Genomic DNA, 14,527 nt, shown 5'->3' with positions numbered 1-14,527 from the left:
TAGGGGGGTAGAGGTGTTCCCCGGGGAACTGCAGGAGAGGCCAAAATATTACTAGTAAATGAGACTGGGTTTTTGACAAAACCATCAAGAAAGTCACGCAAGGGGAAAAAAAATGGTTGAGAATTTCCCCTATGTGGCAGCATTTGCCCTGCAGAACAAGGTTTGCAAATAGACTCCCCAAACCTCAACCCTAATCTCTTTAGGGATCCCTTTTCCCTGTACCTTCCTCCTCAGTTCTCTCTTCCTGCACCCCCAAAGCGTACATCCAGTTATAAGGTTCCGCCTAACGAGAAGAGACAGAGGTACAGGTGGTGAGCAGGGTCTCAGCCATCATCTCCTTCAGGTCCCCATCCGCCGCTCCCCACCCAGTTGCCAAAGCGAATCCCGAGTAATTGTTTTCCGAGGAGGTGCTGGGCACGCTCGGTGGCGCCGCCTCGGTCTGGGTTCCCCGAGGACAAAAACCCACCCACGAGGGCTCGGCGGCTTTTCGACTCGGCCGGGATGAACTGTGGCAACTTCAGCAGCTCCCACGGCCACGCCAAGGCAGAGGCGGCGACAGTGGCGAGGGTAGCTCGGAGGGAGTGGAGCGCGTGAAGCCTTGCGCCTCCAGCTCCTCCCTTACGGCCGCGGGTCCCGGGACTCTCCCGATCCGGTGCTTTGGGTGGTAGCTGCAGCCGCTCCTGCTTCCCGGATCTTCGCTTCTCCGTAGGCGAAGGAAGAGAACTGGATCAGCCCCGCTTCGAGGGCAACCTGCCGGAGTGGCTAAGCCCTGCGCTCCCGCTCCAGCTCCTAAGGCGAGCGCAGCCGCAGCGGGGGCCGGGGCCCGAGCCCCGCGCCACCACCGCCCACGGTGGGGGAGCCGACTGGGGGCGGGGCGGCCGGGACTGCCATCCCGGGCGCGATCCCCTAGCGCAGCACCCGGCGCTGCCGAGCTACCTCCCCTGCCGCCCGCTAGCAAGTTTGGCGGCTCCGAGCCCGGCGCGTCTCGGGATCTCTAGGCGCATTTGTTTCTTCCTGGCTTCGGTGCGCCCTGCTTAGCGGGGACCCTCGCGAGCAATGCCGATGGATGTGATTTTAGTTTTATGGTTCTGTGTGTGCACTGCCAGGACAGGTAAGCAAGGCTGGGGCGGGTGGAGGGATACGCGGAAAAAGGGGCGCCGCTGCTGTGCCTAGCGTCCACACTGGCGTGGGAGACCTGGAGCCGAGCTCCGCGCTGGTCCGGAGAAGGGTAGAAGGGTGGATTGGTACCTTAGATCTCTCTGCCCGGCTTGGGGTGAAAGGGCAGGAAACCGGACTCAAGGGCTACTAGGCACCCCAGTTGAGTGTCCCCTTCCCGGGGGTCGAGGCAGCGGGTTCTCAGGAGTGAGGGGCGCGGCCGAGCTGTCGCACCCTTTTGCTGTTAGTAGCCCGCTTCTAGGTTCTGGGGAGGCGAAACCCGCAGGAGGGCGGGTCTCACATCCCCGAACTTGAAAGGCGCTGTGGAAACAGCTCTCCTGGAGACCCGCCGGCGAGAAACCGGCAACCGCAGGACTTGCACCCGCAGAGGGAGCGCTTCCGGCCGGCGGGCGCGGCCCGGGCCGGGGAGGGTGAGGCGCAGCTTGGGAAAGGGCTGCGGGGGAGCCCGGGATCCGGCGGATCTCATTTTATCCTTTCCTGACTTTCCCCGGGGGACTCCAGTAGTATTGTCCTCCACCTGCCTCCCTCCCCAAGGGCTGGGCGAACAATTATTTCTGAAATTGGAGCAGTGGAGACAATCCTAGGAGATTTTCTCAAATCAGTTTTCCCTTGATATAATCGAAGGTTGTGGGGTGGGGAGCAACTGGCTAATGTCTCAAGTCCCCACTTCTTTCTGCCCCCGGAGACGCAGTTGTAAGGACTCTAAGCGCACCGCTTCCTTGCGTTCCCAAGTCCCCTGGGGTTCCGAGACTGGACATAGCCTTCTACTTCGAGAAACTAGTAGCAGATGCTGGGAGACATGGAGTGGGAATGAGGTTGGGGGGTGGTGGTGGAAATTGGTAAAATTAGGGCCTGCGGATTAGGGAGTGTTGGGGATTTTCAGTTCTAAGCCAGCCATCCTCAGTATACGTTGCCCACTGTCTTTGAACCCCAGAGTGGACATGTGGTCATTTCCTCTCCCTTTATCTTCATCCCTTTACCATTCCCACGCCTCTTCTCAGGAAGTATAGCCTCCTTCCCAGGACAGGGAGCAACTTCATCCGCAGAGTGCTGAGGGGTGCTGGCCCCTGGTTGGCTCAAAAGTTCCCTCTACTTGAGCCCCAGGCTCCCCTCTAAGGCAAGTAGTCCTTGGAAATACAAGAGTTGGGCATCTAGGAGCTTTGAGCTGGCCCTTACCATTTCCACAGGATTAAGCCGCTTACCTTTGCTTAATTGTAGAGCGTCAAGGAGAGATTTCTCCAGGGACAAAAGAACCATCATGCTTTTCTTTATCCGAGTTTCCCTGACTGCGGAGAGGTCAAGATTGTTTGTTTTAAATCTAGAATAGTTGCTTCTTGAATTCAGGCGTTGTTGGGATGGGTTAGCCTTTTACAACCAAGAATGCACTGGAAGGGACCAGGTCCCAGAAAGATGAGGTTAGGGCAGAGTTTGGGCTCCCCATCAGTGGTATGGAGTCTGAGGCTGGTGAGCATCTTACAGAGGAGTGGAAGACAAGGAGACACTAGATGGGGGAGAGGCATCCCATGGGTCAGTTTACACTCTTAAGTGCATATCACCAAGTCATGTGGAATCTGTCTAAATCCTTTGTTCACATCACTCCTTTGAAAAGTTGCCAAAAAGTATGCATACCCAGGAGTGGATTCTGTTTCCAGGGTTCATTGCTTGTGGAGGAAGTCTTTAAGAACATGGTCTTATTCTCCTGCTCAATCCCATTTCCCTTTAAATCTTATACATATTTGGTTGTGAAGGAAGATTCATTCATTCATTTATTTTTTCATTCTTGTTAGGTTCCCAGTAACTTAAGGGAAAATGACTTAGTTCTTCATTACCGAGAACTTACAGATTAGCTGAGAATCTAGATAGAAAATGGAAAGCATTTTGTATTCTATAGTTGATGGGATGGTGGGAGGTGGGGTTAAAGAAGTTTGTATTAAGGAAATACAGAGGAGGGAGTTTGTGAATTAATTCTGGAAAGGTGGTGGTATCAGGGAAGTCTGTATTTGGAAGGTGACATTTGAGAGTTGTGTCTTGTAAACTCTGAAGGGATAAAGTGGGAAAGCATCCCTGGCAGAGGGAAAAGCTTGTGCAAGGACTAAGAACATGAGTGGATCTGACCCACTGGTTGTGGCTCAAGACTGGGAGCTTGGGTTTTCAGTGCCACTTGGTACTGCCTACACACCAGAAGGCACCTATTTCTCCTTCAAAAATTGTCAGAAGAATCAGATATGGGGGGGGATTTAATTCATACACTTAGAATTTCTTGTAGCTTAAGGGAGTAGCTTTCTGGGGACAATCTCTTTGATTTTTTCCAGAAATCCCCATTCCCACATCAGACATCCATCCTCTTCTTTAGGTAGCAGAGGATGGCTGGTGATGAGTTTATCAGGACCCAAACAGCTGCTTGGGAAGTTTATTTGTCAAATGAGACAATTGTTGTCTGAGCTGTTAACAGTCCTAGATGAAATAAACATGTGGTTCACTTAGTGAGCTGCTCAGATATCACCGCCTTTTAATGGAAATGAATAGATGATATCAGACACATTTTAATTAAAGCAAGACTGCAGTGCAGAAGCAGTTACATATGAAAAGATCTAATGATAGGTGTCCTAAGGAAGCTGCTTACGCTGCTCTCATTCAGAGAACTTGTTTTAGGGTGCAAAGTCGAGTTAGTTAAGATAGAAGATGTTGTTCTCCAGTTCTTGTTCTTATTTCTGGGTGAGAATCTGGGATTTCCGGGTAATCATTAATAATGAAAATTTAGAAGCCTACAGTAATAGCAGTAATAGCACACCACGTCCATGAATCTTCTCCAGTGGCCTAGAAGTATAATATGAGCTCTAAAATGATTATTCTGCCACTGATTTCCAGTTTGTTTTGGTCTGCAGGGAAGAGGGTAAAGGAAATACCTGAAACACCAATGCCTTTAGGTGCCTACTGAATGCCTTTTGCTGCCACCTGCTGGAAAGGAGAGATTTTCTTTTTGAAGCAATTCCCAGGTGGTTCATTAATTATGAATTGAGTAATGGACTGGTGACTATGTGCCCCCAGCCTTCAGTGATCATGTAAAATATCAGCCAACTTGGAACAAGCATAAAGCATATTCTTTGAGAAAAATGCTTTTGGGGTATTAAGAGCCGATCAAGTGGTTGTGAAATCCTGCTGGTAAATGAGGTCTTAGAGCATCTTTTCAGCATCATTTTACTCTGCATGGACCAGGGAGACAGCTGCCACCATGGGCAATGAGCCAGATTAGATTTGAAGTGAGCCAGACCCAGGGGATTTGCCTGGGAGCCTAGGTCTTAGACATCAAAGATGGACTAAGTGGGCTTTGGCCTCCAGCACTCCTTGGGCAGGGCTAAGGAGTGACTAACAGCAGCAGGTGTCCTGGCTAAGGTGAAGTTTCTGAATCCCAGCGCCAGGCCTCAAGTGCCTCTGTGACTTTGACATGCTGCCTTCCAGCTTTTTAAAATATCTTTTCCCCAGGAGCTTTTTATCCTGCTTAATTCTAATTCCCAGCTTCAGCCATTTGTAGAGACTTTATGTCAAAAGTCGAAAATTTTAATAGGGTTTCCCTAGGAAAGGGCAGGAACTCCATGCTTGGACAAGAAACAGAAACATTAAAATAAAAAAAAATTGAATGGAACCAACACTCACACTCCAAAAGGTCTGGAGAGGCCATGTAAATGCTGCCTTATTAATAGGTTTTCTGATTCCCTAGGCAGTGTGCAAAGTGCTATCCCTTACACATCCTGCTATTGGCACTGGGCATTTCCATCCTGAAAGGTAACAATTAAAGGGAAAGAAGAAAACTATATCCAGAAGCCTAATTGATTTATTTTCTCTTGTTCTGTTTTTATGGGGTGTTTTCACAAAAAGAGCAAAACAGTTATCAGCTTGGAGAAAGGCCTTATGTAGCTTTTACATTATTTTAATGGAGTTGAGCACCAGGGAAAGTCTGGAAAACTATGTCGTATGAAAGACAGATGGAGCAACCTCAGCTATATACCAACTAGGTGGCAGCCTGAGCTGGAGTGTTCAGGTGTTGTTGGGGGAGGTATTATTTTTTCCTTTTTTTACAAATGAGGAAACTAAGGCTCTGGGAAGTGATTTTTTCCAAGGGCACAGAATTCGTAGGGGGAAGAGATAGGACAGAAACTGGCTATTAGCAAGCCATCCCAAACAACAAGCATTTATTTTAGTTCACATATCTGAGAGTTGGTCTGCTTCTCAAGTCTCCATCCTCTTTGACCTGTGTGGCTGCAGAGCCATGTTCTCATCAAGATTCAGACATACAGGGCTGGGGTTGTGGCTCAGTGGTAGAGCACTTGCCTTGCATATGTGGAGCACTGGGTTCCATCCTCAGCACCACATAAATAAAATAAAGGTATTGTGTCCATCTACAACTAAAAATAATAATAAAAAAGATTCAGAAGTACAAGAAAGTAGTTCCTTCATGCAAGCACACTTAAGCCTCTGCTTGTGTAGTGTCATCAAGATCCCAGTGGCCAAGACAGATTGAAAGGCTGGGCTTGAAGTCAAGGGATGGGGAGATTTACTCTCACTAGAAGAAACTGCAAAGTCACACAGCACAGAGGATAGATAGGGGAGGGCCAATAATTCAGTTAAACACAGTCTCTTTTGAAAGTTTCTTTGACCTGTATGCCATCCCGTATTATCATGTTGTCCCCAGATAAGCATATTGCTCTGAGATCATTGCTCCCAAAGCAATGATCATGCACCCACGCATTGGATAATTAATCAAGTCCTAAATTAAAAGCCTGTAATATGTCAGGTCTGGTGCAAGGCACTGGAGCAACAAGGATACTTCCTTCCTTTTGTGTCCAGCTAAGGGCACATTCCCCAGGCCATTTTCAAAATTCCTGGCCAGAGAAAGACCAGCTTGGAGGTCCTCTGAGATCACTCTTGATTTAATTTCTGCCATATAGGTGTAGAACACTATAGATCAAACTGAAATATTAGTTCCTTTCCTGTCTTTTCAAGGTGATCACAGAACTGTTAGCATCTGAGCTCACTTGGAGAAAAACATCACAGGTCTCAACCACAGGCTCACGGTGTTGTAACTTGGGATGACAGAAAACTGTCCATCTCAGTTCTGCTTTGCACAGAGTAGGCACTTGTGAACTGAGACAGTGTGTAGGATGAGCAAGAGTGGGCAGGTAGAAACTTCAATTTTCCTTAAACATAAACGTTAAAACCCTCCAATGATATCCTCTTAGCATTACAATAATATCCAAACTCCTTGTTGTGGGTGACAGGACCTATGTGATCTGGCCTTTGCCTACCTGTGGTCTTGTTTTCTACCACTGTCCCCTGGCACATTCTGCCACAGCCACACTATTCTTCTCCATTCCTTGAACACTTCAAGTATGTTCCTTGCTTGCATTTGCTGAACTCTACCTGTGAAAAACCTTCCCGGCAGATCTTGCTACTTCTCGTCATTTGGGTTTTAGCTCAAAAGAACCTTCCCTGACCTCCTCATCTAAAGTAGGGCTCCCTGCACAAGTTGCTTTCTATCCCATTACTCTTTATTTTTTTCTTGGCATTGTTATCACCTCAAATTATTATTTTAAAAAATTTATTTATTTCTTGTCTCCCTCCCCTTCTGGGAATGCAAGCTTCATGAGGACCTATCCAGTGCCTAGCAATATATATATATAGTACATAGTAAGTCCTTAGCAGTGCCTCTTTGAAAACATTGTTAATGAATGAGTGCAGTCAGTGCAAGTAAGAGTTGTCTTTCGGGGGCTGGGGATGTGGCTCAAGCGGTAGCTCGCTCGCTCGTCTGGCATGCATGTGGCCCGGGTTCGATCCTCAGCACCGCATACAAACAAAGATGTTGTGTTCGCCGAAAACTAAAAAATAGATATTAAAAAATCCTCTCTTTCTCTCTCTCTCTCTCTTTAAAAAAAAAATGTTGTCTTTGGGTAAACTGATCCCATAACTGGCTGCATTTCAAAGGAGGAAACTTACACCTTCAGTTCGGTAGACCCAGGGAAGCCTGACAAAAATGGAGAGGCCATTATATGTCCTACACTTTCAATTTAACCAATTTTCTGCCTTGGCAATGACAAGTTGCAGCTCCAGAGTCATTTCTGACCAACTTTCTGATGACAGAAGACTGGAGAGCTGTAGCAGTTTCTGCTTCCTAAAATGAAAAGAGGAAGGAGAGGGTAGTTTTCCTTCCCCGAATCTGTAGGTCTTGAGGGGGGTGTGGGAGGGGGGACAGGTGAGGTCGTGGTGGCTCGTGATGTTCTGATGAATATTCACTAAGCCTCTGTGGGACAAATTGGGTGCAAGCTCTCCGAATCCTGCCTTGGTGACTGCATTACCATCAGAGGGAAGTTGACAGCTGTTGCTGATTAAAACATTTCCAACTGCGCAATCAGAATTGCACTATTGAGATGCTAAGCGTTGATAGAAACAGCCTTTATGAATGGCTTAAACACAGTTCCTTAGAATGATCTGTAGCCTTATTAATATATATAATTGGAAATCACTTTGCAATCATGAATGAATCATTCCTCACAATCATTCCCTGGGAGAGACAACCTTGGGGATTCGCCTTTCTCAGACAAGGGAGGAGATTTGGGGCCATGTTTCTTTGCACTTAGATCCTCCAACAAGAGATGTCAGGGTATCTAACTTCCAGAAATTCCCTTGGGTAAAAATATACATCTATTCTTCCAGGGATCCTCCTTTTTGGTCAGTCTCTCTACCACCCCCCCTTTTTTTTCCAACAGGGGCAGGAACCCTCTCCATTTCCTTCCTCTTTATTGCAGGTTGTTGGGCCTGGTTAATAGGGCTCACTCTGTGCTAGTGTTTACTGTTGGTGGTTGTATCAGATTTTGCTCTTGCAGCTTCCTTGAAGCAGGAAGATCAGGGTCATAATGCAGTATCTGTAGTCTGCAAATCTAAAAAAAAGCTTTAAAATCCCCAAATTTCTATATAATTCACCAGCTAGCAAAATCTGTCCTGAGTTGAACTCATTTGGTGGCAAAATTTGAACTAAACTTGTATTAAGCTATTTATAGTTTTTGTGCCAATTAAAGGAAAATATTGTGCTTTCCAATACAAAAATACAGAATTCCATTCCAACTTTGCTGAAAGACTCACATAATATTTGTAGTATGTAGTATGTAGGACCTTTCAAACATACGAAACATTCTGAATTCCAAAATATATTTAGCCTCAGGGATTTTGGATGGGGGCTTATCCATTTACAGTGGGGAGTGAGGCTGGGAAAAGGTACAAAGAAGGTGCACCATCCGAGGGGTGATAGGACACAATTGCTTTCCTTTGCTTTCTAGGGAGAGGAAGTCTCCAGGAGAGGGAATATCCTTCACTGGCTCCCCCGTGTTCCCTGCCAGTCCCTGCCTCTATGATTTCTGCTCTATATTTTTGCTGGTCATCTGCCTTTTAAGTCATAACAGCTGTTTGTTCCTTTCCAGTGGTGGGCTTTGGTATGGACCCTGACCTTCAGATGGATTTTATCACCGAACTTGATCTTGTGAATACCACCTTTGGAGTCACGCAGGTGTCTGGACTGCACAATGCTAGCAAAGCATTTTTATTTCAAGGTAAGGGCACTTCCTCCTTTGTATGGGGCAGAGGTCAGAATGGAGGGCTGATCTGGGAGTGCTCATCTGGTGTGTGAATCGCCTTTGCTATTTTCTTTGTGTAAATGTCCTGAAGAGTATTCAAATAGATATGCAGTGTTCTGAGAGTGGGAGGAGGCACTAGGGGGCGTGGTGGTAAAATATTTGGTTTGGTAGTGAAGTGTTTCTCTGGGGATTTTGGTGGGGATCGAAAGGGGAATTAATTTGCAAAACCCTTGAGAACTGTTGGCCAGTCATGCACTTTTTTTCACCCAGGGCATATCTCCAGTCGTTATCTCTGGCTTTACTTATATCTATGCCCATATCACTCATCTCATGGATAGACTGTGAGCACAGAGGATGTTTTATGGTTGCATTCTCTTTGGGGTGCAGCTTAGTTGGCTCTGCCAGCTCTAAACTTGATTACAATTTATTAAATTCTTTAAGTATTTGAAAAGTCAGTATAGTGTGATTCTTAAAAGCATGGGCTTTGGCACTCTGCTGCCGGGGTTCAGCTTCCAGCCCTACTTCTGATTTGCTTTGAGATTTTGGGCAATTACGTAGCTTGATTATGCCTCCGTGTCTTCACCTAAAATAATAGACCCTTGTAATAGCTACCTCATGGGGCTGTTACTAGGATTAAAGGAGATAGTCTATTAAAGTGATTACTACAATTTCTGATACGTAGTAAATGCTTGATAAGCACTAGGAATCATTTTGAAATTCCTTCTACATACTAGGCAATGTGCTAATAGCAGGGTTACCAGTTAGAGTAGGTAAGATAGATGCAGCCCCTGCTCTAAGATATAATGAAGGAAACAATCACTGCACAGGTCATTATTGAATCAAAACGCCTATACTTACAATGAAGGTGATAGCTAGGCTGCCAAAAAAGAGTAATAGAGGAAGATTTGATTTAACTGGAGTAGTAGATGGTGGCAGAGAAAGGCTACCTTGAAAAAGTGGCATGTCAGCAGAGACTTGAAAAATGAATAAAAAGCCTGGTATAGGAATGGGTGGGGCTCAGAACATTCTCAGCAGAGGAAATAATATGTAAGAAGGTCTTAAGGAAGAGACCAAGAGAAAGAGGTCTAGCATGGCTGAATGGTGGCAAGTCATTGCTGAGGAAGTCACAGGCCAGGTTACATTGGATGTTCTGCTGATATGCACAGTTTTGAGTGGACTGATGATTTATGGCCAGTGTGCATTCTGATAGGTAGGAGGCTATGTACTTGTTATTAAGTGTTGTAAATATTACCCCTGCCTGTAGGCCACATTAATGGTTTTGTACTTTACTCTCACAGTGGGGGTGAGGAATTTGTTAGGTTAAAGTAGAAAAATGAACTGGTCAGATATGGTAGAGAGGTGGATTGGATATTTCTCTATGCAAATCCCTGGCAGGGTTCGTTTATGAAGATAACAAAAGGATTTCTTTAGAATAACTGAACCAACATTATGGAACAAGATTTGCATATTCACTGTTAGACAACTTAAGGCTTGTTAATGATATATTGCAAATCTGCATGTATTGTATAATGACATGTAACAAGACTACAGATATGTTAATTGTCTTGTGAAGAGAGAAGTATTTAAGCTGGGTATGGTTAAGAGAATACAGACTTGGTTACTTTTCTCTTTGCATTGTACAAGGTCTGTTCTCACTGTTGAGTGTTCATGCCATTCTTGATCCTAGTAAGGCTGCTATGAAAATTTGGCTTCAGGAGGGCAGGGGTCTTGCTGATCTAGATAATTCTAGGTTCTCAGAGCCTACTATTGCACATGGAAAGTAGTAAGTGATTAATAAAATTTTTGAAATAAAATTTCCCTGGCCTTGTCTACCTTATAAGAGACTTGCCCCTGCTTATCTATCACTTATGCATTTATTCCACAAGTGTAGGGACCCCAGGATGGCTCTCTGCTGTGTCATCTGTGTGTTCTCTAATTTGGCAACTGCTTCTAGGATGTCTGCTACGCTGCAACAACTGGGAGGGATTTTCAGCTTCTTTGGGGGGGAAAGTAACTTCGCTTTAGGAGTTTGGGGAGGCCTTTCCCTATATTCTTATCTCTTGTGATTATACTGGGCCCACCTGGATCATCCAAAATAATTTCCTCGTCTCAAGATCTGTAATTTGATCACAACTGCAAGATCCCTTTTATCACATGAAGTGACATATTCACAGGTCATAGTGATTAGCTCATGGGCATCTTTGGGGAGCCATTATTTTGCTTACCACAATGTCTGCTCTCTGATCCCCAAAGCTCCATGTCTTCTCACTTGCAAAATACATTGACTCCATCCCAATACTTTCAAAAGTTTTAATTATTACAGCCTGACTTATCTCACTTAATAAAATGTCCTCCAGCTCTAAATCTAAAATCTCCTCTAATCTCATCAGCTGAAAAAAGTTCCAGATTTCATCATCTAAATAATTTAAGTCAGGTGTGGAACTCATTATGGGAAAAATTCCCCTCCCATCTTTAGATTGCAAAACTAGAAAATAGCTCATCTGTTTCCAAAGGGCAACGGTAGGACAGGTGTAGAACACCGGTTATAGACATTCCAGTCTCAAAGGGGAGGAAATGGAAAGAAGAAAGGGGTCACCAGGGCCAAGCAATTTTGAAATTCCGTGGTGCAAACTCCACTGTTTCAAGGCTTGGGAATAACTCCTGGTCTTGTGTGCTTGTGGCTTATTCCTCGGAGACATCGTTCCTTTTGCATGACGACTGCATGGGTATGCACTCAGTAGTTTCTTCAGCCTGCTGCCTGCTGACAGAATTTTGGGGGGTGGGGGGGTTATCAGCTCTCTTTCATTTTGTCCTTTCTCTGCTCCCTTCAGTTCAAGTTGGCTATGTTTTTGTGGATATAAAATTCCCAAGAATGTTTTAAAAAACATAGCTTTATTTTTGAGTGATACACAGTGATTGTGCAAATTTATGGGGTACAACGTTATATATCAGTACTGTACACAACGTGTAAAGAGCAGATCAGGGTTATTGACATAAACATTGCCTCAAATACTTATCATTTCTTTGTTTCAGGAACATTCAAAATCATCTCTACTAGCTCTTTTGAAATAATTAATTACTGTCAACCATAGTTACCCTGCTGTGCTGTAGAAAATTAGAGGTTATTTCTCCTCTTAGGCAACCTGAACACATTAACCATCCTCTCTCTCCATCCCGCCCTCCCCCATGTTCTTCCCAGGTGCTGAAAACCACTCTTCTATTCTTTATTTCTATGAGATCAACTTTCTAGCTTCTGCACTTAAGGGAGACCACGTGGTATTTGTCTTTCTGTGCCTGACTTATTTCACTTAATAAAATGTCCTCCAGTTTCACCCACGTTGCTTCAGATGACAGAATTTCATTCTTTTATAACAGAATAATATTCCGTTGTGTATATGTACTACATTTTCTTTATCCATTCATCTGTTGATGAACACTTAGTGGTTTGGTCAGCTTTTTCACTGCTGTGGCTAAAAGACCTGACAAGAACAATTAGAGGAGGAAAAATTTATTTTGAGGCTCGTGGTTTCGGAGGTCTCAATTCATAGATAGCTGACACCATTGCTCTGGGTCCAAAGTGAGGCAGAATATCATAACAAAAGAGTATGGAGGAAAATTGACTCAGAACATGGAACCAGGAGGGAGGGACGGAGGGAGAGAGTAACAGTGAGTGAGGGGCAGGGATTGATCCACTCTCCAGGGACAAAATATATACCCCAAAGACATATCCCTAAGGACCCACCTTCTCCAGCCACACCCTACCAGTCTACAGTTGTTACCGCCCAGTTAATTCCTACCAGGGAATTAATTTGATGATTAGGTTAAAATTCTCATAACCTAATCATTTTGCCTCTAAACTTTCTTGCATTGTTTTACACATGAGTATTTGGGGGGGATACCTAATATCTAAACCATAACACCTAGTTGATTCTATACCCTTGGCTGTTGTGAACAGTGATGCAATAAACATGTGAATGCAGATGTTTCTTTGACATACTGACTCTGTTTCATTTGTGTATATACCTAGTAGAGTGATTGCTGGATCACAGGACAGTTCTACTTCTAGTTTGTTTGCTTTGTTTTTTGGAGATGAGATTTGCTATGTTGCCCAGGTTAGTCTGGAACTCCTGGGTTTGAATGATCCTCCTGCCTCAGCCTCCTGAATAAGTGGGACTATAGACATATATCGCGGTGTCAGGCTTATTTCTAGTTTTTTTGAGGAACCTCTATAGCATTTCATATAATGGATGTACTGATTTATAGTCTCACCAATACGGTACAAGAGTTCCCTTTTCTTTGCATCTTTGCCTACTTTAGTATTTTTGTCTTTTTTTGACAGCTGTTCTAATGGAGGTGAGATGGATGGTCACTATGATTTTGATTTGCATTTCTCTGATAATTAGTGATGTTGAGAATTTTTCCATAAACTTGCTGGCTGTTTATATTTCTTCTCCTCCTCCTTCTCCTCCTTCTGACTGAACCCTGGGCCTCACACATGCTAGACCACTGAGCTACATCTCAGCTCTTGTTTGTCTTCTTTTAAGAAATGTCTGTGTAGGTCATTTGCCCATGTTAAAATCAGATTCTTAAAAAAATTGTTTGAGTTACTTATATATTCTGGACCTCGATCCTTTCCTTGTGAGATAAATATTTCTTCCATGCTTCAGGTCAGTTCTTCAGGTTGATTTCCTTTGTTATGCAAAAGCTTTTTAGTTGGAGGTCATCCAATTTTTCAATTTTTATTTTTGTCTCAGGTGCTTTTGGGGTCTTATTCACAAAACCCATGTCTGTTCCAATGCCCCGAAGCATTTTCCTTATCTTTTCTTCTGTTTCATAGTTTTGAGTCCTTTCATTTAAGTCTGACTGATTTTGGTGAAAGGCTAGTTTAATTTTTTTTTTTTTTGCACATGGATATCCAATTTTCTAGGATCATTTATTGAATAAAATTTCTTTTCTCCAATGTATGTTTGTCAAACATCAACTGACACAGATATGTGGATTTGATTCTGGCCTCTCTGTTCTGATCCATGGGTTTATGTGTGTTTTTTATGCCAGTGCTGTGCAGTTTTGGTTAATATTGCTTCTAGTCTGTTGAACATTCTCAAGAATCTTGCAGGTCTCCTGTCCACTGGACAAGAGGCTCCTCCCCATCTCTGTTTCTGACCACTGTTGAGATGACTGAGGGAATCCAGGAATCACACATTTGATCTTTTCAAAGAGCTCCCGGGTAATTGATTTTTCTGGTGTTTTGGTCATTTCAAGCCACTGGCAACAGATTGTTCAGTTACAGCCCTGGCTTTCTCTTTGGAGAAGGCTCTCCTAATGACCTCCTAATTTTCTTTTCTTTAAATATTTTTAAAGTTGTAGTTGGACACCATACTTATTTTATTTATTTATTTTGGTGCAGTGCTGAGGATTGAGTCTCGCACCTGCTAGGCTCTACCACTGAGCCACAACCCGAGCCACATTTTGCCCCAGGTGGCCAGGCTGAGAATTTCCCAAATCATTGAGTCCTGATTCCTTTCTGCTTAAACCATTCTTCCTCAATCTCTCTTTTTCTTCTTACATTTGGCTATCAGTAGTAAGAAGAAATCAGGCTACACTTTTAACACTTTGCTCGGGAATCTCTTCAACTGAATGTTTATGTTCATCATTTACAAGGTTTGTTTCTCACCTGTCTGCAGGACAAAATCCAACTAAACTTTCTGCCACTGGGTAGAAAGGATTCA

General features: G+C 44.2%; 1 protein-coding gene across 3 annotated transcripts in view; it reads left to right on the top strand.

Moving 5' to 3' along the window:
- The first annotated feature begins 306 nt into the window (after window positions 1-306).
- The window catches only part of Nell1 (neural EGFL like 1), an 802,510-nt gene continuing 788,289 nt past the window's right edge, over window positions 307-14,527 (top strand). Inside the window, exons 1-2 of one of the 3 annotated variants that reach the window (XM_078046343.1) lie at window positions 307-1,111; window positions 8,646-8,774. In XM_078046343.1, the coding sequence (XP_077902469.1) occupies window positions 1,057-1,111; window positions 8,646-8,774 (184 nt within the window). In that variant the 5' untranslated portion in view covers window positions 307-1,056. The remainder of the gene's footprint in view (window positions 1,112-8,645; window positions 8,775-14,527) is intronic. The other 2 variants (XM_005335960.5, XM_005335959.5) reach the window with 2 other exon arrangements.

Source organism: Ictidomys tridecemlineatus, chromosome 4, assembly GCF_052094955.1.
Source record: "Ictidomys tridecemlineatus isolate mIctTri1 chromosome 4, mIctTri1.hap1, whole genome shotgun sequence".
NCBI classification, from domain to species: domain Eukaryota; kingdom Metazoa; phylum Chordata; class Mammalia; order Rodentia; family Sciuridae; genus Ictidomys; species Ictidomys tridecemlineatus.
The sequence above is the reverse complement of the archived record's forward strand: the minus strand, read 5'-3'. Positions and strand labels throughout refer to the sequence as shown.